Source organism: Mesocricetus auratus, unplaced genomic scaffold (genome assembly GCF_017639785.1).
Source record: "Mesocricetus auratus isolate SY011 unplaced genomic scaffold, BCM_Maur_2.0 Super-Scaffold_100054, whole genome shotgun sequence".
Lineage (NCBI taxonomy): Eukaryota > Metazoa > Chordata > Mammalia > Rodentia > Cricetidae > Mesocricetus > Mesocricetus auratus.
Genome location: NW_024429231.1, coordinates 1,834,733 through 1,860,970, shown reverse-complemented (window position 1 = coordinate 1,860,970; position 26,238 = coordinate 1,834,733). Strand labels below are relative to the sequence as shown.

Here is a 26,238-nt window from a genome sequence, read left to right as displayed (position 1 = left end):
GACTGAGGGCCAGCAAAACCCCAGGGCACTCTCATACAGCCCCCTCCGCCTCCGCCTCTTCTCTCTTCCTGTTTGTTCTTTTTGTTTGCTTCTTCCCTATCTGCTTTGTTTGTTTTGAGACAGGGTTTCTCTGTATAGCCTTGGCTGTGCTGGGACTAAAGGCATGCACCAGTCCTCTCTTTTTAAAATGTTTTATCTGTGTCAGTATTACATACACTGTGCAATGCAGTGCCAGCAGAGGCCAGAAGAGGGCAACAGATTTTGTGAAACAGGAATTACAGATCATTGTGAACCAGAGACGGGTGATTGAAAATGAACTCAGGTTCTTAGCAAGAGAAGTTAAATGCTCTTAACCACTGAGCCATCTCTCCAGCCCCTTCTTTGTTCTTTTGAGATAGGGTGTTCAGTAACACAGGCTGCACTGGAATTTTCTGTGTAGATGGTCTGTTGTTGCCAGGTGTGCACCTGCATCCTGGGTGGTCCAGATGGATCCAGATTTTCAAGAGAACTCAGCAAGTGCTCTACAATTTGAGCTGTATCCCTTCCTGTTTCTTTTGAGATCGGGTGTCACTATGTAGCTCAGGCTACCCCTCATCCCATGGAAACACCCTTCTCAAAGCATCCACACCTGACAACTCAGTCAGAATTCATGCCAACGTGAGAGGCCATTTATTGCTCAGAGCCTGGGCCCCCTCGTTTAGGGGGAGCCCCTCCAGTGCTTCCTCCCCCCCATAGCCCTCATTGACCCCTCAAGTGGCAGGTGGCTGAGCTGGTCATGGAGGGTACACATCTTCAAATGCTTATAGTCCAAAGTGGCCACCTTCTCCCTGCAATGACAGTCAGCTGGGGGTCAGGCCTGGGGAGGCCCAGCTGGGGACCAGGATGGGTGAGGGGCAAGAGCAGGAGGACCAGGGCCCCTTCTGGAGACCTCACCCTCCTCCCATGCCCTTGGCCCATGCCCTCTGCCTCTATCCTCACTCCGGCTTCATCCTGTCCGTCAGCAGTAGGTTCTTGACCTGCCCTCACTCCGGCTTCATCCTGTCCATCAGCAGTAGGTTCTTGACCCGAACGGCTTCGTCTTGGGCCAGCCGGAGGGTGGAGCTCAGGGCCTCTGCACTGACCTGTTTGGCCAAGTCCTGGAGCTCCAGCTCCTGGGGAGAGGACTGTAGGGCTTGCTGGACTGGGCTAGGGGTGGAGGGGGAGCTGGGTCGCATGGAGCCCACATACCACCCAAAATAACCTATCAGGCCTTGACCTTGGGGATTACCCCAGGTATCCCACAATTCACTGGTATCCCCAACTGCACCTCTCAGGAAGCCTGTGAGTACCCCTAATGCACTGAACTATGTCCCAGCAAGCTGAGTCACATCTGAAGCTCTGTGACCCTGATGCCTATGAATTGACCTGTACTGTGTGGATCCCAGAAGTGCATGGTGCCCACTACATCCCTTAATTCCAGGACCCTGTATTTGTGATGCCAGCCTCTGTCACAGGAAAGTACCCTAGCATTATAGTTTTCTATATCCCACAATTCACCATGCCCTGTGACTTTCTTTGTACTGGGGCTGCAGCTCACTGCAATTCATATCCCATCATCCCTTAGGCCAGTATCCCATCATGCACTAACCTCTGTATCCCACAATGCACCAGGCCATGACTTCCCATGTATTCCTACAGATGCTCACTATAATTTTTATCCCATCATCCCACAGGCCAACATGTAGTCCCTCTCTATGTCCCTCAAGTTCTAACAGCTACAGAGCTGTGACTTGTGTAAGTGGGTCCTCCCGTGTGGCATCAAGGGTACCTCTGAGTCCATTGACTTCCCTGAAGGGCTACAGAAAATCAGGCCCACGTCCATGGGATTAAAGCCCTTATATCCCATGATAATCCAGCCCCAGTACATTAATATGCTTTGGGCCAGTGTCTGTGACCCTAGGTAGCAGAGTGACTGGGCTGTAACTCAGCAGCCACCAAACTCTTTGTCCTCCTGCCTGCACAGAGGACAAGACCTGCTGCTCACATACAGGCTTCCTAGGAAGTCCCTGCCACAGGCCAGCAGGACTCCTGAGCCAGGGCTGCCCACACCCTGCCAAACACAAAAGTAACTGGGGTCATGGCAACCCATGGTCCCTGGTACCAGAATCTTCTTGTGTAGCCTCTGGCAGCTGGGGCAGGCAGGGGCCAAGCCTTTTTGCTTCACCTCATCCACCAGCGGGGTCAGCGCACGTTCCAGCAGCTGCTGCAGGGACTCCGTGGACAACTGCTGCCCCTGGCTGCGGAGGGACAGTCACCAGATGGAGGAGGCCCTGGACTAGGCTCCATCTGGTCATGGCTTTTTAGTTTTTCTTTGTTGAGTCAGGGTCTTTCTACATAGCCCTGGCTGTCCTGGAACTCACTCTGTAGCCCAGGCTGGCCTGGGACTCACAGAGATCTACTTGCCTCTGCTTCCCGAGTGCTGGGATTAAAGACATGAACCACCAGCCAAGCAAGGGTAGCACAGGCCTTTAATCCCAGTGCCCGGCACTGAGGAGGCAGAGGCAGGTGGATCACTGTGAGTCTGAGGCCAGACTGGTCTACAGAGCTGTTATATAGAGAAACCCTGTCTTGGAAAAAAAAGACATAAAGCACCAAGCCAGGCCTTGTTTCTTTAGGACCCTCGTGCAATCTACCAGACATTATCTAAAGTGTACAAGTTTAACCTGACCATAAGATGTACTGGAAACCCACTACCTGTTTTCCAAAGCACAATGGGGGTCTCACATATTTTGTGTGTGCGTGTGTGGGTCAAAGGGCAATGGACAAGGAATGTCTTCCTCATTCCTTTATTTTATCTTCACTATTTTAACCTCTGCATTTTCGTGTGTGTGTGTGTGTGTGTGTGTGTGTGTGTGTGTGTGTGTGTGTGTGTGTGTCCAAGGAGGCCAGTGGAATTGGTTTCCCACCAGAGACAGAGTTCTAGGTGATTGTGAGTCAACTTGTGTGGATGCTGAGAATTGAACTCGGGTCCTCTGAAACAGCAGTGTGGGCTCTTAATCATCGGAATCATCTCTTCAGCACCGTATTTTAAGAGTTTATTGTTGTGTAGGTGTGCCTGCAGGCCACATGTGTACAGACAGGTGCTACAGAGGCCAGAAGAGGGTGCTGGATCTCCTGGATGTTTGTGAGCCATGCTGTGGGGCTGGGAATGGAACCTGGGTCGTTTGCAACAGTACCCAATGCTCTTAACCCCTGAACCACTTCTCCTGCCGCCTCCCATTAATCTTAATTATTGTATGGGTGTGTGTGGGTACGCAGGGCGGAGGATAGAGGACAACCATGGTGAGCGGGTTCTCTGCTCCCACAGTGGGATGCACAGGTGGTGAGTATGGTTGCCAGAACAAACACTTTTATCCACTCAGTCACCTCTCTGGTCACAGTCTTTCCCTTTTTCTTTTTAAAAGTAGGGTCTATCTATGGAGCCCTGGTTGCCCTGGAATTTGCGGTGTATACCAGCCTGGCCTGAAACACACAGCAATCCTCCTGCCTCTGCCTGTGACTGCTAGGATCAAGATTTGTTTGTTTATGCATATGGTTGTTTTGTCTACATGTAGGTCTGCATACCAGAAGAGGGTGTCAGATCCCACGTGTCTACAATTATAGATCGTAGTGAGCTCCCATGTCAATGCCGGGGCTTGAACTCAGGACCTGTGGGAGAGCAGCCAATGCTCTTAACTGTACTCTAGCTCTCTACCTTACTTTTAAAGACAGGGTCTCTGAACCTGCAGCTCCTCGATTCAACTAGACTAGCTGTTGCAGGGCTCCTCCCGACTGTTTGCAAGGCAGACATTCCCTTCCTGAGCTCTCCCTCAGTACCCCTAGTGTAATGTTGCAGGTCACTGAGAACCCACCCTCCTGACATGCCAAACTTCCCACAATGTACCATGTCTCAAATGTCAATGCACCCAATCCCTGCTTTCCACAAGAAGCCAATTTTTACCATGTGGGACAAAAGTTGTTCCCACAATGCAACATGAGTCTCAGTCTGCAATCCATAGAAACACATCTCTCACAATGACAATGAGCCATCCTATCTGTGACCCACAGTGCAAGCTTTACCTCTCCCCATACCTGGCACAGCGGGCACAGGTGCCTTGGGCAGACCTATCCAAATTCAAGACGTGGTCACCTCCCCTTCGAGTGTTCTGAAGTTGCCGCCCCAGCTCCTCCAGAATCGGCTTCACTGGGCCCAGGGCCTCCAGTTCGCTCTTCAGAGAAGCCACAGACACTGCTGACCTCTCCACCCTGAGATGCGAGAGCAAGCCATGTGGGTAGCTTGTGACAGCCAACATCAGCCAGTCCACCTTCCAGTGCTGTACACCTGCCTATCCTCTGCTCTGATGGGGGTCCCCGTATCCACCAGGGACAGGAGCCAGGGCTTCTGCTGGCTAATATACTACTGCTGAGCCATGCGGTCACTCCTTACTGGTGGATCACAAGCAGGGATTCTACCCCGAGGCAACCCCCTTAATTGTGGGAACACCAGACCTTGAGCAGAGACCCACTTCCCCTTCTGCCTGGGAGTAGGCAGCTGTAAGACAATGTTTAGTAAAAACATGTTTACTAAAAACGATACAATAAGTTCCTGGCCACTTCCCCTTCTGCCTGGGAGTAGGCAGCTGTAAGACAATGTTCAGTAAAAACATGTTTACTAAAAACGATACAATAAGTTCCTGGGAAAGGCCTTCCCACGGAAACCGCCCTGACCTCGACCTTGTCCAGAGACTAACCGCACCTTCAAAAACCCACACACATCCACCTCTGGTGTCAGAGCAGAACCAGCCAGGGGAGAGGAGAGAGCAGAAGCTTCTCTGGTGGGAGCTTTTCTTAGGAGGTTTTCTTGAACCTTTTTGGAGCCTGTTTAAAGTTCTCTTTATATCATTGAACGAGTCTCTGTGTTATCAATACCCGACACCCTCCGCACGTTCTCGGACACAGGCCGCGCAGCAGACGTGACAATTGGAGGTCCCACTGAGATCGTGAAAGCGAGGTAAGTGGACGGGGTTAAGAAACTATGGGGAATAGTTCCGGGAAGCTAGAATCATTGCAGTATCAACTAAAAAAGTTACTTAAAGAACATGGGACTGCAGTCAAGTCTAAAACCCTAGAAGGCTTTCTAAAATCGATCGAACGAGCCAGTCCATGGTTCATTACTGGGGGAAGCTTAAATATTCCAGATTGGGAGGAGGTTCGCCGTGATCTTCATAGACTTTTACGAAAAGAGGGATCTGAGTCCTTGCCCCCTACGACATTCTCCTTATGGAGATTAGTGAGGGGAGCACTTTTGACAGATAAGGTTTGTCACCGCCAGGTAGTTCAGGACACAAAAGAGGCTTTTTTAGAGTTACAAGAGACTGAGACTCAAGCCTCCTTGAGTTCAGGGGCAGAGAGTGATGATGAAGAGACTGTGATTGAAACTAGAGGCTCCATTGTTAGTGAGGATGAGGAGGAGTCTCTTAGTAACAACAAAAAAATGGGTAGAGATCTCCGGGCACGACCCAAAAAAGAAGGACTCCGGTCAGAATCGGTTATATCCTTCTCTATCAGACCTAGAAAATGGAAGTAGCTCAGACTCAGACTCGTCACAGTCTGAAAAGGAACGGTTACTTGCTGAGATCGCGGCCCTTAAAAAAGAACTAAAAAAGATTTTAATTAAGGAAAGACTGACAGGGAGGGAAATTTCCTTTCTGCTAATAATAATCAGGGAAACGGGAGGAGGGCCCCGCCCCAGGGCCCCAAAACCAATGTGTACGGGGCAATGACCCCTGCTCTGGGCAGTGGCAGGACTCATTTTCTCCCCCAGAGCAACCCCTTCATATCTCAGACCTCCTTAGAGCCACCTCGGGGGAGTGCAGGATTGGACCTCGCTCCCTCTGCCCGGGCAATCCTAACACCGGAAATGGGGATCCAGGCCCTCCCTACTGGGGTGCATGGGCCATTGCCCCCAGGCACGGTCGGACTACTTTTGGGACGGTCCAGTACTATTCTTCGAGGCATCCAGGTACACCCCGGTGTTATAGACCAGGATAGTGAGGGGGAGATTAAAATAATGACATCAGTGGGCAGTGGGGTTGTTGCCATCCCTGCAGGAGAACGGATTGCTCAGATACTCCTTCTCCCTACAGCTCCTTGTGAGGCTAGAAAAATTAAAGAGAAAAGGGGCAACCAAGGTTTTGGAAGTACCGGCCCGGCAGCATTTTGGGTAGCCACCATGGAGAACCGCCCCCAGCTTACATTAAAGATAGAAGGCAAGTCCTTTAGGGGCGTCTTAGATTCTGGGGCAGATTTCTCTGTCCTCTCAGATAAATTCTGGCCCCCCACCTGGCCGAAAGAGGAAGGGACAGTGACCCTCCAGGGAATAGGACAGGCTGTGCCCCAAAAAAGCCTCAGAATGTTAAAGTGGCAAGACTCTGAAGGCCACACAGGGCTTTTCCAGCCATATGTTTTGCCTGGCCTCCCTGTTAACCTTTGGGGACGGGACCTCATGCAAGAAATGGGAGTGGTCCTCACCACCCAGGCACCCAAGTCCAAAAGCAGGGGCCCCCAGATGATGCAAGGGAGGGGCTGGAGCCCGGGGAGGGAACTAGGTAAATTAGAACAGGGAGAGGTTTGCCCTGTGGCATCCCTCCCTTTGGAGACCAGGGCCCCAGGGGATAGGAAGGGTTTTGGCCATTTTTGATGAGGGTCACTGTTGCGCCGCCAGCCCCCATACCCATCACATGGCTATCAGATGATCCGGTATGGGTGGAACAGTGGCCCTTACCAGCGGAGAAACTAAGGGCGGCTCACCAGCTAGTTCAAGAACAATTGGAGGCAGGTCATTTGGTTCCTTCCACGTCCCCTTGGAATACCCCTATATTTGTAATAAAAAAATCTTCAGGGAAATGGAGGTTACTACAAGATTTGAGGGCCGTGAATGCGACCATGCAGCCTATGGGGGCTCTGCAGCCTGGCTTGCCCGTGCCTGTGGCCATTCCTAAAGACTGGCATTTGATTGTCATTGACTTGAAGGATTGCTTCTTTTCTATTCCCTTGCATTCTCAAGATAGTCCTCGGTTTGCATTTAGCCTTCCTGCGATTAACTTTAAGGAGCCTGCCCTTCGCTTCCAATGGGTGGTGCTCCCCCAAGGGATGGCTAATAGTCCAACTATATGCCAGATTTATGTAGCTGCCTGTTTAGATCCCCTCAGACGTAAGTTCCCTGATCTTTACATTATCCACTACATGGATGATATTCTTTTGGCCACGGCCGAAGAAAGACAATGTTACATAGCCTTTGCAGAGCTACAGGAGCTTCTGGAGGCCCAAGGATTTATTTTGGCTCCTGAAAAGATCCAAAAGAGACCCCCTTATACTTATTTGGGTCATCAAATTCAACAAACTGGCCTCCGGCCACAAAGACTCCAAATCGATTGTTCAAATTTAAAAACACTTCATGATTGGCAGAGATTCTTGGGAGAGGTGCAATGGTTTCGCCCTTCTCTTTCTATTAAAACAGGGGCTCTTAAAGCGCTTTATGATATTCTTCCTGGGGACCCTGCTCCAACTTCCCCTAGACAGATTACCCCAGAGGCCAGGGAAGCCCTACAATTGTTGTTAAGAAGTATAGAGCAAGCCCACCTTCGGCGTATAGATTATGGGCAGCCCCTTGTTCTGGTTGTACTTTCATCTAGCTTTTCGCCCACTGCCGTGTTTTGGCAGACTGGTCCTATTTATTGGGTACATTTGTCAGCCTCCCCTAAGAAGGTAGTGACCCCTTACTATGATCTCATTTTACAATTGTTGTGGAAGGCACACAAGTTTAGCATTCAAACCTTTGGAAAGAGTCCTGATAAAATTATCCTTCCTTATGGTAAGGAGGAGGTGGAACATCTACAGATCTTCCATGATGGGTGGACCCTGTTTATTACATCTACAGGCGCACAGTTTGATAACCAATATCCCAACAGCCCCTTGATGTCTTTTTTCAAACAACACCCTGTGATCTTTCCCAAGATTTTAAAGGAGAACCCTCTAGTTGGAGCTCGCCCAGTCTTTACAGACGGCTCCTCCAAGGGTTTCGCGGTGGTGGTTTCTTCTCAGGTGCAGAAGAGGGTACCCACAGGACAGATGTCAGCACAAGCCGCCGAGTTGTTTGCATGCTTGATGGCTTTCCAAATGTTTGAGGGAGAGCCCTTTAATTTATATACTGATAGTGTTTATGTTGCCAACATTGTTAGACCTTTAGAAACTTCTCCATATGTTCTTCCAACCTCCCAGGTTCGTTCCTTATTAGTTCAGCTCCAACATCTTATTTGGCAGCGCATCCACCCTGCTTATGTGGGATTTATTCGTGCACATACTAACCTTCCAGGACCCCTTGCCCAGGGCAATGAAATTGCTGACTCCTTGACCCGCCCTAGGGTCTTATTTACTCAGGAGCAGCTGGCCCACCAGCTCCATGAGAGGTATCATCTAAATGCCCGCTCCATTAAATTTCACACTGGGTGCCCCTTATCCATAGCTATACAGATTACCTCTCAGTGCCCTGATTGTGCCCCTTATCATAATTCTCCCAATGAGGGGGTAAATCCCCGGGGCCTCAGGGCCAACCATCTCTGGCAAATGGATGTCACTCACCTGCCACAGGCAGGGAAATTAAAATACATGCATGTCTCGGTGGATACGTATTCTAAACTGATTTTTGCCTCTCTCCACTCAGGAGAGAAGATTAAAGATGTTATTTCTCATTGCCTGCAGGCCTTTGCCTACATGGGTGTTCCAGATGCCCTAAAAACGGACAATGGCCCTGCCTATGCCAGCAATCGCTTTGCTGCCTTATGCAGGGAACATCACATTGTCCATTCTTTTGGTATTCCTCACAACCCCACGGGACAGGCTATTGTGGAGCGCACCCATGCCACTCTCAAACAGTATTTTAAGAAAATAAAAAAGGGGGAGTATGTTACCTCCCCCAATATTCAGTTATCCACCATACTTTACATTTTAAATTTTTTGACCATAGACCATAATAATTTGTCTGCTATGGAGAGACATTGGAACAAACCCTCCCAGTCCTTGGGATGGGTCAGATGGAAGGATTTGATTACAGGAAAATGGCAGCCACCCACTCCCCTACTAGCTAGGGTCCGAGGGGCTGTTTGTGTTTTCCCTCCAGGAAGTGAGAAGCCCATTTGGGTCCCCGAACGGTGCATCAGGCATGTCGACCCCAATACTACTCCGGATACTAGTAATGCTCACCATGCTAAAGATGATCCAACCATTGCTGAACACTCAGGTAAGGGAAATATGGGCGTTGGTGAGGATTCCCCCCCCACGTTAATACAAGTTAGTCATTCCAGCTCCCTGTTCATCCATTTTATAACACCAATAATACATTGGAAGCGGCTGCTGCCAATGAGATTAAAAAGTCAGAAACTAGACATTCTGAGTTTCCCCCCTCCTAAGCCTGATACCAGGGTCAGGAAGTAGGGGAATCCAAGAGATTCCCAGCGGCATATGCTTTTAATCCCAACACACCTTTATGCAAGTCCCAGGACAGCCTCCAAACAATACAGAGAAACCCTGACTCAAAAAAAAAATTGGTACTGGTATTAATTAAAGAAAAAGACAAAGACAAAGGTATATGGAATGGAAAATTTTGTTTACATTTAAGTTCTATTTTGTGAGTAATCTCTAAAAACTTTTGGCCAAAAACCTGGCCTCTCCACCTTGCATCTACAGAGTTACAAGGAGTAGGTACGGCTGTACCCCATGACTGTAGCTCAAATGGAGGAATGATAAAGAACATACAGGACTTTTTAACCCTTTTAGTTCAAGGATTGGCTGGAGTTGTTCTTTTACATAGATTTCAATTAAGGAAGCTTCATTGCAACAGACTAATCATGACCTAGGGAAAAAGGATGACTGAAAGATGCATGTATGTTCTGAATGTATGGTGTGGCCACACCGGTATGTATGAAATGTGATTGTGAATGTGTGAGTGTGAACTGCTAATATGATTAAAAGGATACTTAAATCCCTTCAAAAATAGTTAAGAAGCTACCTAGATTGCTTTAAATATAGCCAAAAGGAACATCCAGCCAGTCTGTTAATGTTTTAACAGAAAAATTTAAGATGCAAACGAGGCCTTGTCAGCTAGTGAGAGCTCTACAGGTTAGATTGGGAAAGACTGCTCACAGACTTCAAATAATTTTCAAAAGTTATTTGGACACAGTATAGTTTACAATCTTTGAGTGATTTTCAGAAGTTTTTGGGAAATATTTAATGGATATGTCCTTTTTAATGGGCATCTACAAATAATCTAAGTAGTAATCCCAATTTACCTAGATAGTCAACCAAAGAGGGTAAACAAATCCTTCTACTGTTATGGTCCAGCTTCAACAGTTCAAAAAAACCTTTTTTTAGAAAATAAAAAAGGGGGAATAATGTTCCCAGTCCCCACATGACTCATCAAATAATACACTCCTCATTTAAAAATGTTATAATGTGAATGCCAGTGAGCTTCAGACAGATTCTGGCATGATGGAACTTGAGCAACCATTGCTCAGGTCAAATGGAGACATCCATACACTAGACAGTGAAGAAGACCCTAATTTGGGGTCGAGGGCATGTTTGTGTTTTCTTGCAGGAAAAGAATAAAGCTTCGGCAACTGTCAGACCATTTAGTGAGATGCATGGAGCAGAGAAAAACTGGACCTGAGACCATGGGAGCCTACCTAAGCCAGTTTGAGTGAGATCTCCTAAATCAGTGTTCCTGACCCTTGATGTCATCGAATCTACAGCCCAAGAAAGAAAGAAAACAGTTGGTTTGAGATTTCCAGTTTCTCAACAGACCTGCTGCATCAACCTTCCAGACCCATGAGTTTTCATCGTGAAGCCAACAGAGAAAAAAGGACCCATTTAAAGCATTTGGACATTGGTATGGACTATGAGTGGCAAAAGCCTCTTTTCAGTATTTGAACAGGACATGGTCACTTGAAATATCAAACTTGGTGGTTCCTGTTTCTGAAATCGCGCCTAGGCCAGTGTATTTTTCTGGAGAAATGCAACTTGTCCTAATGTGACAACTATTGTTCATATTTTTCATAATGCTACATGTGTAACATCAATGATTGTGCCCAATGTATCTGTGCAAGTGCACTTTCTAAATGCTTTCCTGAGCAGATCTTAAAACGATTGGAAACTTTATCAAATTGTAAATGTAAATCACATGCGGGTTACCCTTGTAACAGATGAAGGCTGGTAGAATGTTATGGCCCAGATCTGGTGATGGGTATGGTAATGGAGAGGCGCTATGTCAATGGGGGTCCTGGAAATGGTGGCAGTGGCGGTAGGCATTCTGGCTTTATGCCGAGCTCAAACGTGCCTTGTTCCAGAGGCAAGAGATCTGTAACCAAGTATTGCTTAGCTTAGCCCATGGCAATCCCGATAGCCATGAAGGTTGGTTACAGATGATTTAAGATTGGGGTATCTCCGATGACGGACAACCTGTGGGGAAGACCCCTCCCACCTAAAACAGGGGTTCAAGGTCCCCCAAAGACGGGAAAGGGAGGGTGACCCTACTTGACCTAAGCCAGGAGTGCCTCATTTGAAAATAAAAAGGGGTGAATTGTGGGAACACCAGACCTTGAGCAGAGACCCACTTCCCCTTCTGCCTGGGAGTAGGCAGCTGTAAGACAATGTTTAGTAAAAACATGTTTACTAAAAACGATACAATAAGTTCCTGGGAAAGGCCTTCCCACGGAAACCGCCCTGACCTCGACCTTGTCCAGAGACTAACCGCACCTTCAAAAACCCACACACATCCACCTCTGGTGTCAGAGCAGAACCAGCCAGGGGAGAGGAGAGAGCAGAAGCTTCTCTGGTGGGAGCTTTTCTTAGGAGGTTTTCTTGAACCTTTTTGGAGCCTGTTTAAAGTTCTCTTTATATCATTGAACGAGTCTCTGTGTTATCAATACCCGACACCCTCCGCACGTTCTCGGACACAGGCCGCGCAGCAGACGTGACACTTAATCTGTAGTTGGGATATTTTAGGCAGGAGCTCTACCACTGAGCCACACCTCCACCCCTTACTGGGGCTTCTAGACAAGTTCTACCTCTTGGTATGGTCACTTGACCCCAGCAGATTGGCCAATCTTTTTCCTCTACTATCTACCCTCGGGTCATTCCACTCTCTCCTGGACCCCCATGTCCCCTCCAAGGCCGGCTCAGCCCTTACATTGTACACAGCTCATCTGCCCGTCCTCGCAGCTCCTGCAAGCCCCGTGCAGACTGTGCCTGTTCTCGCTGTGCCCACTCCCACTGGCCCAGGAAGCCATCCAGCCGGCCACCCAGCAACTTCAGGGCGTCCTGCAGTGCCCCCTCCTCCTCATGCCGCTGGGCTGCCAGGGAGGACACCTCCCTCCTGAGGAATCAGAAAGGGAGAAGGGTGGGTAGAGATTTGGCATGCACACCCCGTCGACCTCACCCCAAATAGACTCACCAAATTCCTTTCTTTCTTTTTAGACAGGGTTTTTCTGTGTCGCCCTGGCTGTCCTGGAACTTGTTTTGTAAACCATTCTGGCCTCGAACTCACAGAGACCAACCTGGTCTGCCTCCTAAGTGTTGGGATCAAAGGTGTGTGCCACAACCACCCGGCCTTTTGCTTTTGTTTTTGATACAAGGTCCCTCATTGTAGTCCCGGTTGTACTGGAACTCTCTATGTAGGCCCCGCTGGCATCGAACTCACAGAGATCCTCCAGCCTCTGCCTGCCAGCGCTGGGATGGAAGGTGTGTGCCACACTGCCCCGCCTTTTTCCTTGTCTTGTGTGTGCCTTGTTAGCCCCAGGCACCGATGCCACCACCCAAATCCTCTTCCAAGTTCTGCCTTCGTACCCACTCACCGAGCTCCTCTCGGGCCCGCCCACCTCAGCCTCCAAGTCCCTCCCACTCAAGCTCTTCTAATCCTCCCTCACCTACCACAGCCCCTCCGAAGCCTCCGGTCCCACCCACTCTCACCCAAACCCCGCCCACCCACCCTCCGCGGAGGCCCCGCCCTTTGCTCCTCCTGAGACCCGGTCCACCCACCTCCTCCAGTCCCCGCCCACCTCAGCTCCTCCAGGCTGGTGGAGACCTTCTGCAACTCCTGCTCTGTCAGCGAAGGACCCTCTCCTGCGCGGAGTGTCGCGCCCCAGCCACCGGAGGCCAGGCCTCGTGGCCGCGGGGATTCCTCGGGGCTGCCGGGTGGGCCGGAGCAGCCCTGGTTGGGAGTGGCAGGGCTCAGGCCGTGCCGGGAGAGGCCGGCCTCCAGCTTTTGCTCCAGCTCCTGCAGCTCGGCCTCCTGCCTCCGCGGCGTCTCATCCTGCAGTTGCTGCTGGAGGTATCTTAGCTTCTCCTGGGCAGGGGACGGCAATGACTCAGGGCGTCCAGCACCTTGTCACCCTCAGCCACCTGCACCCCGGGGATCCCCGAGACTGCAAAGTAGTGTGGGAAGAGGAAACTGGGAAGCATGCTTGCCGTCCAACTAGCCTCACAGCTGTCATTAGGGTAGGAGATACCGTTTACTCTACACCCGCTAGCTGTTCCTGAGGCTGCAACCCGCCTCCGCCCCCTCTCTTGCTCTGCCTGTCAACAACCAGCCCGTGCATCTCAGGGACCACCACAAGCTTTCTCGGCGTTTCGCTGGAAAGTAAGCTGGCACGTTTTCACCCTAGACGGCCCCTCACCTCCACCCAGGGGCTTTGGGCTCCACGCTGCCAAACTCAGCTTCCTCAGGCTCCACTCTGGTCCCTCCCACCAAACCCCCTGTGGCTCCCCCATGGGTCCCTCCAGCGCGACCTCCAACCTCCACAGTCAGGCCCGATCCTCCTCCGCTCCTGGAGGCTCTGCAAGCTCTACACACTTGTCCCTGCCCTCCACAGTTTCTCCAACCCCATCCCTAGGCTCTACCCAAACCTCGCACTAGCTCGGGACCGCTCCACACACACTCACTCTCTTACCTCCAGCAAGGCGGAGTTCTGCTTCAGGACGCTGGTTTTCATTTCAGCATCTTCCACTGAGCGCGCCACCTTGCGGCAGTTCTCCTGGGTCAGACCATCAGGGCAGGGGCCCCCCTTCCCATTCCGGTTCTGCCCCCCACCTTCAGCCTGCTTGTTTGCTTAGCGCCTGCCCCGTGGAGGATGCTCCTGCTTCCCAGCCAGGCTTCCCCTCTCGCCATACCCGTCCCGTGCTACTCCTTCAGCCATCCCACTACTACTCTGCGCTCCTTTTCTTTTACATCTAAAAGATTTTAAACATATTTCTTATGAGCCAGGCAATGGTGGTGCACGCCGTTAATTCCAGCACTCAGGAGGCAGAGGCAGGCAGATCTCTGAGTTTGGAGGCCAGCCTGGTCTACAGAGTGAGTTCCAGGACAGTCAGGGCTACACAGAGAAACCCTGTCTCCAGAAACCCAAAAAGGAAAACCATGATGTGTAAAGGTGTTACGTATGCATGTATGTAAGCAGTGCCCGTGGAATCAGAAGACAGTGACTCTTTTCGGTAGCCATGAGAGGTTCTCGTGTACCCCTTGTAAGGATCCAGGCATTATGCCGGCCTTCCTCTGTCACCTGGCAGAATCCACTCAGGCAGTACCCTGGTCAGCCCAGGGTTCCATGACTGCTAGTCTGCATGCAGGTGCACAGGGCCCCTTAAAAGAAAGAGCCCTGCCCACCACTCCTGCTGTTTCTCTGGAGGGCAGACAGGACTTTTCCTGTCCCCCACCCCTTCTCTTCTGTCCTGTCTCTGTGTCTCTTTCCCTTATCTTCTTACCTCCCCCTCAATAAAACTTTCAGTGTGACTCACGTCTACAGGTCTCTGTCTCTCCGTCTCCCCACGGTCCATCACCCACCCGGGACCGCGATCCTCTGGCCTCCCACTCGTTATATAGCTCCCAGAGTCCAGCGTCCAGATGCTACCACACTCAGCTCAGTGCCATGCTAGGATTCAACCTGGGGCCTCCTGATGCTAGGCAAGCACTCTCCCAACTTCGCCACCCGAAGCCCTCCTGCTCCTGCTCCTCTGGCCACTTCCTCCCCAGCCCCTCCTCCCACAGCGGCTCACCTTCAGCTGACTGCAGTAGCCCTCCAACTCTTCTGCCTCCTGCCGCCTTCTTTCCAGGTTCTCACTCAGCACAGAGCACTCGCTCTGGATGTGGAAGGGAGGCGGAGTTACACAGAGGCAGTGGGAAAGCTTATGGGGCGCAGGGTCTTAGCCTGTTGGGGCCCTGGGCTTGCACTATGGTGAAAGAAGGCTCCAAGGCGCGAACTTAGCTCTGGAGGAAGAGGCCGGTCGAGGGGCACAGGGAGCCTCAAGTGTCATACCTGCAGAGTCTGAACGTGCTGATTAACCCTCGTAGTCTTTTCCTTCAAGCTGGTGATGGAGTCTTTGGCACGCACCAACCCACTGTTGACCCCACTCTGCAAAAGAGTGGGAGACGTGTACAGTTCAACACCAAGAAAATTCCAGAGCTAGCAGGCTTGCTTCCAGCTTGGTTTTGCTCGGGAAGGGCATGTGGCTTTGGACAAAAGCTGGCACCCTTGGATTTAGTTTCCTTGTTTGGTAAAGCCAAATGTAGACTAGTATTCTTCATGGTGTTCTGGGGAAAGTAAGTAGGGAGGACAGTTTGAAACTTTGAGGCAAATGCCTAAAATCCCCCAGTTGGGGGCTTGGGGTAGAGCTCATTGGTAGAGCCTCTGCCTAGAATGCCCCAGAGCAGTGCTGGGGTGTGACTCAGTGTTTGAGCACGTACCCCAGTGCTCTTTACTCTTTAAGACAATCTAAGCTGGGCAGTGGTGGCACACCCCTTTAATCCCAGGACTTGGTAGTGAGATTCAGGCTGTGTCTAAAGCCAGCCTAGTCTACAGAGAGAGTTTCAGGACAGTCAGGACTGTTACATACAGAAACCCTGTTTCAAAAAGCAAACTAAGCGGGGTGGTGGTGGCGCCTGCCTTTAATCCCAGCACTCGGGAGGCAGAGGCAGGCGGATCTCTGTGAGTTCGAGGCCGGGCTGGACTGATAGCCTCCAAAACAATACAGAGAAACCCTGTCTCGTAAAAAAAAAAAAAGCAAACAAATAAAAATAAAGATTATCAACAAAGTGGCAGATGAATTCTAAAATTCCACACTTCCATAAAAAAATGAAGTGACCCAGAAACAGTTTGAGTCACTCTCCTGCACTCTGTAAAATGAGGATTCTATGGCCCAGTTTTGGTGGCACACTTGTTATCCCGGCACTTGGGAGATGATGCTCTGAAGAATGCTGGATGCCAGGTAGTGAACATGAGAATGTGTTCACTCTGCTTTTGATCATTGTGTATGAAGAAGTAGGTCATGCGGCCAGGAGCACAGGTCTCTAGCTAAAGGTCAGAATGGGTTTGAGGCACCATGGGGGGCGGGGGGGGGGGGCCGCAATGTCTTGGTGAGTCATCTTCCAACCATAGTCAAAATATCAGAAGAATGCAGCCCTAAACACAGTATTGACTGCATCTTCATCCCATCAGACCACTATAGTCCTCAAAGAAAAGTTGACTGCATCCTACATTCCTTCATCCAATGTGTACTGTTGCAAGATATTTGGTTACACTGTATAAAGAAATGCCACTGTGATTGGTTTAATTAAAAAGCTAAATGGCCAATAGCTAGGCAGGAGGTTTGCAGGACTTGCAGACAGAGAGAGCTCTGAGAAGAAGGAAAGTGGAGATATCAGCCAGGCATAGAGGAAGCAGGACATGCAGGGGGAGAGGTGAAAGCCCTGGTCACGTGGCAGCATGTAGATGAATAGAAATAGGTTAATTTAAATTATAAGACTGATCTTTCAAAAGCAATAACAAGTCTGCATGTTGCGATTTGGGAGCTGTATGGGACAGAGAAAGACTTGTTCCATATGGCATCCAACCTGGAGTTGGATATCCAGCCATAGGGACTGAGGAAGGTAAGCCAGATGTGGCTTCCTAGTCCTGCAGTCTCGCAGGAGGGCCAGTGCTTGGCATACAGAGGTGCAGTGGCTGGTTGCTGTTTGTGCCGTGTGCCAGGGCAATGCCACCAGTACCATGTGCTAAGGGGAGTCATGGTGGTGGCTTACACAGCAGTTTAAGATTTGTCTCATGCAATAAGAGAAAACTGTAGGTGCTTAGTAAAGCCAGGTGCAGATACAGAAACCCTCTTAAAAGGTACATTATACTTTAATAATGTACTTAGATGTTGAAGAAAAAGAAATGGGTATAGACAGTCATAGAAAAAAAAGTTTAAAAATAATAGTAAAACGAAAAGAGAGTAAGTTAATATAAAAAGAAATAGCCATATAAGGATGGGAAACACACAGGACATCTGGATCCTGTATGATGCTTTGTTGACTTGAATTTTTTGAATGCTGATGAGCAATGGCAGCTGATGAGAGACATTGTATTATGGAAGAACTGCTGAATTAAAGCAGCCTAAAGCCGGGCATTGGTGGTGCACGCCTTTAATCCCAGCACTTGGGAGGCAGAGGCAGGCGGATCTCTGTGAGTTTGAGGCCAGCCTGGTCTACAAGAGCTAGTTCCAGTACAGCCTCCAAAACAATACAGAGAAATCCTGTCTCGAAACCCCCCCCCAAAAAAAATAAAAGCAGCCTAAATACTTTATAGATGTCTTGGCTCCAGAAAGGAAGTTGAAAAATGTGTTGTATTGGGGAAGAGATTGTGCTTTTGTTTTCACTGGAAATGGAAAACTACAGATTCCTTCAAAGTTAGTTGGGATTAGATTTGACTGGGGGAGGCCAGATGATCCATGCTATCAAAATGCTGCCTCAAAATTCTTCATCCAGCACAATTTCACAGCTGAGAGGGTCAAGCCACATACACTACTCCATCCAGGATTTCAGATAAGCCCTGCAACTTCCCATCACACAGAGACTGGAGAACAAATGATACAGCCAGCTCGCCCAGTGTTTCCCAGAGATGACCTCATCCCAGACAACAGGAAACAGTCTAGAGAGCATGGTACCCATGTACTCAAGAAGTGGGATGGGCCGGGCGTTGGTGGCGCACGCCTTTAATCCCAGCACTCGGGAGGCAGAGGCAGGAGGATCTTTGTGAGTTCGAGGCCAGCCTGGTCTACAGAGCGAGTTCCAGGACAGCCTCCAAAGCCACAGAGAAACCCTGTCTCGAAAAACCAAAAAAAAAAAAAAAAAAAAAAAAAAAAAAAGAAGTGGGATGGATGGTTTTTGGTCATTTGATTGACGGGTGGTGTTGGTTACAAGTTGGTATTGGCAACAGTCAAAAAAAGGCTGAGCAAAGATGATTAGATTCAGAGATATCAGTTGGCAAAGAAAAATGCTGCTCATCCAGAGGCCCTGAGTTCACTTCCCAGGACCCACATGGTGGCTCACAACCATCTGTAATGAGATCTGGTGCCCTCTTCTGTCGTGCAGACAGAACACTGTATACATAATAAATAAATCATAAAAAAAGAAAAATGGGGAATATAAGATAAAAAGGGTAGATTATTGAATCTAATTTCAAAATAAACAACTACAGTGGTAGCAGGTTAGGGTGGGAGGGAGAACTGTGGTGGGAATGTAAAATAAAATCAAAAAATGAAAAATGGAAAAACCAACTACTAACTAGTCTTAAATGGTTTATGTTGGTATAAATTTTATATATTGGTACAAATTTAAGGTTATTTTGTTATATTGTATATATGTTTTTACTCTTATTTAAGGTATTGTATCTATGAAGTTCATTTAAAATGTAAAGTTTTAGTGATTGAAAGTTATTTAGGATAATAAAGAAATGCAGGTAAGTAGTGAGTCATCTATGACAAACTTCTAGTCATGTTACATATGTTTTCAAGGTTAAACAAACATATTCTAAATAGATACATGGTCTTCAAACACTTCAAAAATCTACAGAATATGACATTTATAATGTTTTAATAACATAAGGCTTTTCATAAGAGTGAAACATGTCTACTCCTGGCAGCACCAGCATACTTCATAAAAGATGATGGGCATCAAAGAAAATCCATATGGAGTTTGCTTTCAATATGGAAAAGCTAGCCATTTGGGCAAGAAACTGCCCTTATCTCAACTAATGACAGCATGCTCTCCAAATTGGACAAGCAGGACACAAAAGTAAGTGACTACTGAAATTTGCCAAGACAAGGTGGGACAGTCCTTCAAAATTCCTGCTTTATGGGAAAATCTGTCAGATATCCTAGGCTTGTAGGCCAAAGATGGGTGCCCCAACATTGCAGAGATACTTGGGTGTCTGTCTAGGCAGCCAGATGTTTCTGTCATTCCTGTAGTTTTGGAAGTTGTTTGCTCTGCACTTCCTGTTTACTTGGATAATATTACAGCCTTCTCAGGTCTCTGATGGAATTGAAGACCATATATTTTTTGCTTGTTGTCAAATCTAGGAAACAACATCAGAAAAGAGGTATAAAGCATATAAGGTTGAGAGACAAAAAAGCTTAAATTGCAGCTGCATTGTGGTGGTCCACGCCTTTAATCCCCGCATTTAGGAGGCAGAGGCAGGCAGATCTCCGAGAGTTCGAGACCAGCCTGGTCTACAAGAGCTAGTTCCAGGACAGCCTCCAAAGTCACAGAGAAACCCTGCCTTGAAAACCGCCCCCCCCAAAAAGCTTAAATTGCTTATCTAAAGAAAATGTTTTGAGGCCTAAAAACATAGTTTTGGGTTCATAATACAAGTTATATTTAAAAAGTGGTTTATGCTGGGCATGGTGGCACATACCTTTAATTCCAGCACATGGGAGGCAGAGGCAGGCAGATCTCTGTGAATTTGAGGCTAGCCTGGTCTACAGAGTGAGTTCCAGAACAGCCCCCAAAATAATACAGAGAAACCCTGTCTGGAAAAAAAAAACAAAAATAAAAAAATAAATAAAAAGCTTAGGTATAAAACTTTGAACTCATCAAGATACCATAGATAATAGAGTACTTTCTCCAAAGTTGCCAAACACAAATGGACTGGACATTGTAAATGTAATTCTTATCTGACAATTGTTCTTATGTAGCAAAAGGAAAATGTTACTAGATATGTGATTACACTGTGTAAAGATAATGTCACTGTGATTAAGTTATGAGAGCACAAGTCTCAGCTAAGGCCAAGATTCCATATTCAATAAGAAGTCTCCACGTCATTTCAGGATGTCAGCTGGGGGGACAGAGACAGCCTCTTACAGTGTACAGCACCTTCATCCCAGTGGGAAGATTGACTCCTGGATGAAACGCCAGCCATGCTCTCACCCCAGCCCTGAGCCACCTTCCACCTTAGCCACTCCCTGGTGGGCTCTATTAAGTGTCAAGACAACTTGCTCCCAAGCACTAGATAATACGCTGGTGTAAGAACGGATTGAATTTCCACGTAAACGACAAAAGATTTAAAGGAATTTTAGAAACAAAAGAATGGAGAAAAGCATGGGTTCTTGGTAGCAGCATTTTTCTCAGGTAGGCTCTGTTTTGCTAGAGACAAGCAGAGACTCATGAGGTTCACTTAAGGGAGTCTTCCTGACTAAGCATAAGCAAAAACAAAAACAACAACAAAAACCCAGAAAGGTTCCTTTAAGACTCTGCTAACAATTGAAAAGTTGTACACACAGCTGGAAGTGGCAATGACCACATCTCCAAGCCCACAGCTTTTGCTGGATCTCAGCATAGACTGAGACAGTGAGCTGGAGTCACGCTTACGCCCGCCATCTTGGAAAAACTTCAGTTTAAACAGCCCCAGTTTTAACAGATAAGATACGTGGCCAGAAAAACATAAAGATTTACAGTTAAGTCAGACTTGGATGAAGAAAAACTTCTAAAGGTTTATAGTGTGTTTAAAAATATATGTAGAATTGAGAGAGAAAAAGAAACTACATAGTGGTAAATAAATAGAGACGCTGGCTGTGGTGGCACACGCCGGTAGGAATTGCTCCAGAGGCAGAGGCAGTCGGATTTCCAAAGAGAAACCCTGTCTCAGACAAAAATAAATGAATCAAAGTAAAAGAAATACAGTAATAATAGATAAATAAATAAGCCACATAAAGATGGAAAATACAGCCGGGCGTTGGTGGCGCACGCCTTTAATCCCAGCACTTGGGAGGCAGAGGCAGGTGGATCTCTGTGAGTTCGAGGCCAGCCTGGTCTACAAGAGCTAGTTCCAGGACAGCCTCCAAAGCCACAGAGAAACCCTGTCTCGAAAAACCAAAAAAAAAAAAAAATGGAAAATACACAGAGAGTTCAGTTTTTTGATTGCTCAGGAAGGAACAACTGCTAAAGTACACTTGATTATAAATGCTGCTGAATTAATTCAACTTATATCTTTTGAAAATGCCTTGACTTCAAAATTTAAGTGTAAGGATATATTACTTGGAAAAGAAGTTTTTGTTTATGTTTCTACAGAAAATGAAAAGCTGAGGATTCCTTCCAGGCTTCTGTGGTTTGATGAACCAAGACCCCCGGAAGCAATGGACCAGGTGTTCCAACAACTGAAACAGCTAAGATGATGCAGCTTTACAGACCCCGAAAATAAGGACTTATACAGGTTTCTGAGTTTTGTCATGATCCCCATGGTATAAACAGCACCCCCTTCCAGCAGGAAGCAGTTTGGAATGAGCGATGTCCAAATTCCCATATTGTTTATAAATCTTTGTTTTCATTTGAATGGGGTTGCTTATAATTGGTTAATGATCACAACCAATCTCTTTTTAAAGGAAAAAGGGGATTATGGTATGGAAATGAGTACTTTGTATTGTTATGGTTTTTCATTTATTGATACAAATTCAAGGTCAATTTTATGATATGTATATTTCTCCTCTTGATTAAGTATTGTGCTTATACTGATCTTTGAAAACATAATGCATAATTAAATACAGAATATAGATAGTTACTTATAATAGTCAGATCTTATAGTTAGGTTAGGTTTTCTAGATATACAGAGATATATTTGAGATAGATAGACAGTCTTCAAACCTTTCAAAAATGGCATTTAAAATGGTTTAGGGTTTTTCTTGACAAAGAGAAATGTCTGCTCCTGGCAGCACCAATTACCTCTGAGAGGAAGATGGGCATCGAAGAGACTCAATATGGAGTTTGCTTTCAACATGGCAAGATTAGCCATTTGGGCAAGAAACTGCTCTTGCCTAGACTACTTGACTGTTGCTGTATAAACAGGATATGCAGGACCCACAGGAAAGTGACTGCTGAACATAAACAGTCCTTCAGGAACTGATTCATAGAAGAGTCTACGAGACTTTCTGCAGGACACAGAAAAATGACTGACAGACTGCCAATGCAGATGGACAGTTTGAAATTTCCTGCTTTGCTGAGAAATCTTCTGGACACATTGTGGCCTGTGGGCTGAAGATGGATGCCCCAACATTACAGAGGAACTTCGGGTGACTGTCCAGGCAGTAAGATGTTTCTGTCAATCCTAGTGTTTATACATATTCTTCTGTAGTCTTTGATAGAGTTGAAGGCAGATAGTTATAATTATAGTTTTCCTTAGTTATGATAAAAATAAGCTACATATAGAACTTTGAACTCACAAAGATGGGATAGATGATATTTTCTTTAAATCTTGCTGAATGTTGATAGACAAAATGTTGTAACTATGTTCTTGCTTGATAGCTGTTCTGTTGTGTATAATTTGACTATGTTAAAGTTAAGACCTTTCTTTTTGTTTAGACAGAAAAGAGGAGATGTTGGGTAAGTCCTGTGTATATGTCAATGAAGCACTGTTGGCCAATAGGGAAGCAAGATAGGTGGGACTAGGAGCCCAGGAGGACTCTGGGTAGGATAAACACAGGGAGTCAAGATGTAACAGCCATAGGGATAAGAAGCCCGGAAACTTCTCTGGTAAGAGAAATACTTAGATTAACAATTATGGGATAATACTTAAGTCAGATCTAGCCAGTAAGAAACAAGCAAGGCCAACAGCTTCATAATTAATACAGCGTCTTGTGTGTTATTTGGGGACTACAACGTGGCAGACCCCAGGCAACTGGTGGGGAAGGAAAAGGCATCTCTCTACAATACACAAAATGTCTTTGTGCACTGAAGACTCAGAAGGCTCAGTAAGGTGCTGCTCTGGGACTTAGCACATTCATGGTCAGCTAGTTCTGGTGGGAGGCATCCCGCTCCAGGCTCTGCACCAGAGCCAGTTAGTTAGGCACTGGGTGGAGCGAGTCCATCCCACTGCAGGTCTGAGTCCAGGCTCCCTGGGAGAGTAAGATGATGCCTCAGTCTGGGTGTGGGGTTGCGTGTCTTTAATTCTGACAAATGGTAGAGGAAGGAGGATGTCTGTGAGTTCCAGTCAGTCAGGGCTACAGTGAGACTCTGTCTCAAAAATCAGTATCAATAACAAAGGTTGTTGAGGTGACAAGCTGAGGGTGACAGCTTGGCCTCGTGTCTCTGTCCCCTGCTCCTGACATCTTGGGCTTTCAGGGGAATATTTACTGAAAGCTGTGTGTGTGGGCTCAGGCTGCTCATCCCAGCTACATGGAAGGCAGGAGGAATTCCGGTTCAAGGCCAGATAGGACCAAGGAGTAAGACCCTGTCTCAAAAAGTACAGGTGCTCGGGTGTGGCTCCGTGGCACAGCTCTGCCTAGAATCCCCCTGTGAGGGGCGGGGGCGCGGCCCAGTGTATTCCTTGCGTTGCTTAGGAAGAACCCCAGGGCCTAGTACTTGCTAATCAAGGGCTTCTCCCACTGAGCTATGTGTACTCCTACCCCAGGAGACTTCCTGATGTGGTTGAGGCCTGTCTTCTTGTTCCAATCTACATCAGCCCCCTCCTTGGATCTGCCTGCCTCCGTGGAGGAGATCCAGGCCCTCCCCACACCAGCCGCTCACCAGTAGTTCTGTGATGTCAGGGTCCTCTGGAGCCCAGGGTGTGGTAGGGGAAGCAGGTGGCCCTGGCAGTGCCAGTGGACCACTGTCCTCAGTGGTGGAGTCTGTGCCTGAGGAGTCGGGCTCCATAGCAGCCAGGTTGAGCAAGGACACGTTGGTGCAGGCTGAGGACCGCTTGAGGTTCAGGCACCAGTGCACCGGCTGGTGGGACATCCGGGGCTCCACCCTGCAGGTGACCCAGGAGATGGTGGGGATGGGGTGCCGGAGGGCTGGGCCTGATATCCTCAACACAGCACCTGAACCCTCTTGAGGCCCCCGGACCTCCTGCTGGCTCACTGCCCAGCCCCGGTGCCCGCCTGCCTTCTCCCGTCACTCCTCGCCCCTCCCGATGCTCCCTGCAACCCACTGCCTTCTCCTCCTGGTGTCATACCCTCTTGCTCGCCCCTCCTTGCCCTCCATGCTCTGCTGCAGGCAGTGTTGTGACAGGCACTAGGCCTGTGACCAGCAGGGTGCAGGAAACCCACCCATGGAAGGACACGGCCTTCTTTTTCTTCGTGATCCCCTTGATAGGGCTGGTCACCCCCCCGGGAGCCTCGGGGACCAGCTGGGCGCGGCTCTCGACCCCCTCAGGTGGGTCTCCTGCCTCATGGATCTCTTTGGACTGCCAGATTGTCTTCACCACCACGCTTGCCATGGCGCGGGGGGCCGCTCCCAGGGGCAGACTCACCATCTACTCTGCCCGCCCCCTGGCTCTCAGGGGCCCCCAGCTGCTGGCCTGGGTCACAAAGGGCCTAACCACTGGGTCACGGGGAGGGGCGTGAGGGAGCACAGCTGCTGGCTCGGGTGGTCCCTGCAGACCTCAGTGGACTAGCCCGGCCCTGGTTCTGCTTCTACAGCTCCCTCTTTGCAGTCCAGAGCATACAGGGGCCTGGGCCCTGACCCCGCAGCCGGCTCTGGGATCCGGACCAGGTCAGCCATCTTGCTTCAAGCCTCCCTGCCTGAGACCTGAGAGACATAACAGGATCGTTTCTAATCCTTCCCTGGGGGACTTGGTGTTCTTTGGCTGTCTGGACCCAGAGTTGGGAAGAGAAGCACCCAAACAAGAAGATGCCAGCATTGAAAGTGCCACAGTGAGAGTCCAGAGAAGTCGTGGCCTAATGTCACAACTTCTCAAATGTGTTTGGGGATTCACACACAGGCTTCGTACTGTGTGTGAATTTTACCTGCTAAAGAAGACCCCAAGCCAGGCGTTGGTGGCCCACGCCTTTAATCCCAGCACTCAGTAGGCAGAGGCAGGCAGGTCTCTGTGAGTTTGGGGCCAGCCTGGTCTACAAAGAGAGTTCCAAAACACCCAGGCCTGTTACAGTGAGAAACCGTGTCTAGAAAAAACAAAGAATCTAGGGGACTGGAGAGATGGCTCCACGGTGAAAAGCCCTGGCTCTTCTTTACTTTATTTCATTTTTTATTTCAAGACAGGGTTTCTCTGTGTAACAGCCTTGGTTGTCCTAGAATTCACTCTGTAGTCCTTGAATTCACTCTTCTGGCCTTGAACTCACAAAGAGTCACTTGCCTCTGCCTCTGGAGTGTCCCTGCCCCCACAGCCTGGCACAATACAGGGTTTCTTTTTGAGTAGCACTGACTGTCATGGAACTGGCTTTGTAGACAAGGCTGGCCTGAAACTCAGCCATCCACATCCTCTGCCTCCTGAGCACTAGGATGAAAGGTGTGGCCACCATCTCCAGAAAGAATTCATTCTTACTGGAAAGGTTATTAGGTACTTTACTACTTTCCAAGGGAATTTTGTTGTAGCTAAACCACACAGTCAGTCCCCAGATAGCATAATCCAGTGCCTGCAAACTACAGTGTTCCTGAATGGAATGACCCAGTGCCTGCAAAAATGAATTTAATTCTTCTCTGTGATGCATGTTTGTACTCTAACAAAGAAGGCTTGCCTGTTGCTCAGACTGTGGAGCTACAGTACTTTACCATAGAGGTCTGGAGGTCTGTATAGACAGACAGGAAGTCAGAAGACTGGGCAGAGACAGGACCTCAGCCCTTTTTTGGCTGAGGAGTTACCAAGGTAAGAGTTGACTGTGTCTCACTCTTCTGTCTCTTTGCTCTCTCAGCATTAACCCTATATCTGAGTTTGGGTTTTCATTATTAAGGCCAATTAGAATATGTGCAACAATAGTCGTCCAACTCTAAGGCACAATTTCACAAAACTGCCTGTGGTACCCAGCGTTGATCCACGTGTGTGTGTGGGGGGGGGCTCCCACTGTAGTCACTGTCCTGCCAGCTAGGTTTTCTTTTCTTTTCCAAGCATCTGAGTGAGCTTGGGATTTTCCAGTCAC

The 26,238-nt window shown here is 48.3% G+C and overlaps 1 protein-coding gene across 1 annotated transcript; it reads right to left on the bottom strand.

The window, feature by feature from the left end:
• Positions 1 to 640: 640 nt before the first annotated feature.
• LOC121136197 (testis-specific serine kinase substrate-like) lies at positions 641 to 24,608 on the bottom strand. The gene is given in 12 exon segments (XM_040736099.1): positions 641 to 738; positions 740 to 827; positions 1,027 to 1,151; positions 2,141 to 2,276; positions 4,111 to 4,284; positions 12,260 to 12,445; positions 13,128 to 13,414; positions 14,019 to 14,102; positions 15,121 to 15,204; positions 15,381 to 15,476; positions 23,891 to 24,113; positions 24,412 to 24,608. Coding segments are annotated over 12 exon segments (1,722 nt in total). The 5' UTR covers positions 24,582 to 24,608; the 3' UTR covers positions 641 to 669.
• Between the last annotated feature and the right edge of the window lie 1,630 nt (positions 24,609 to 26,238).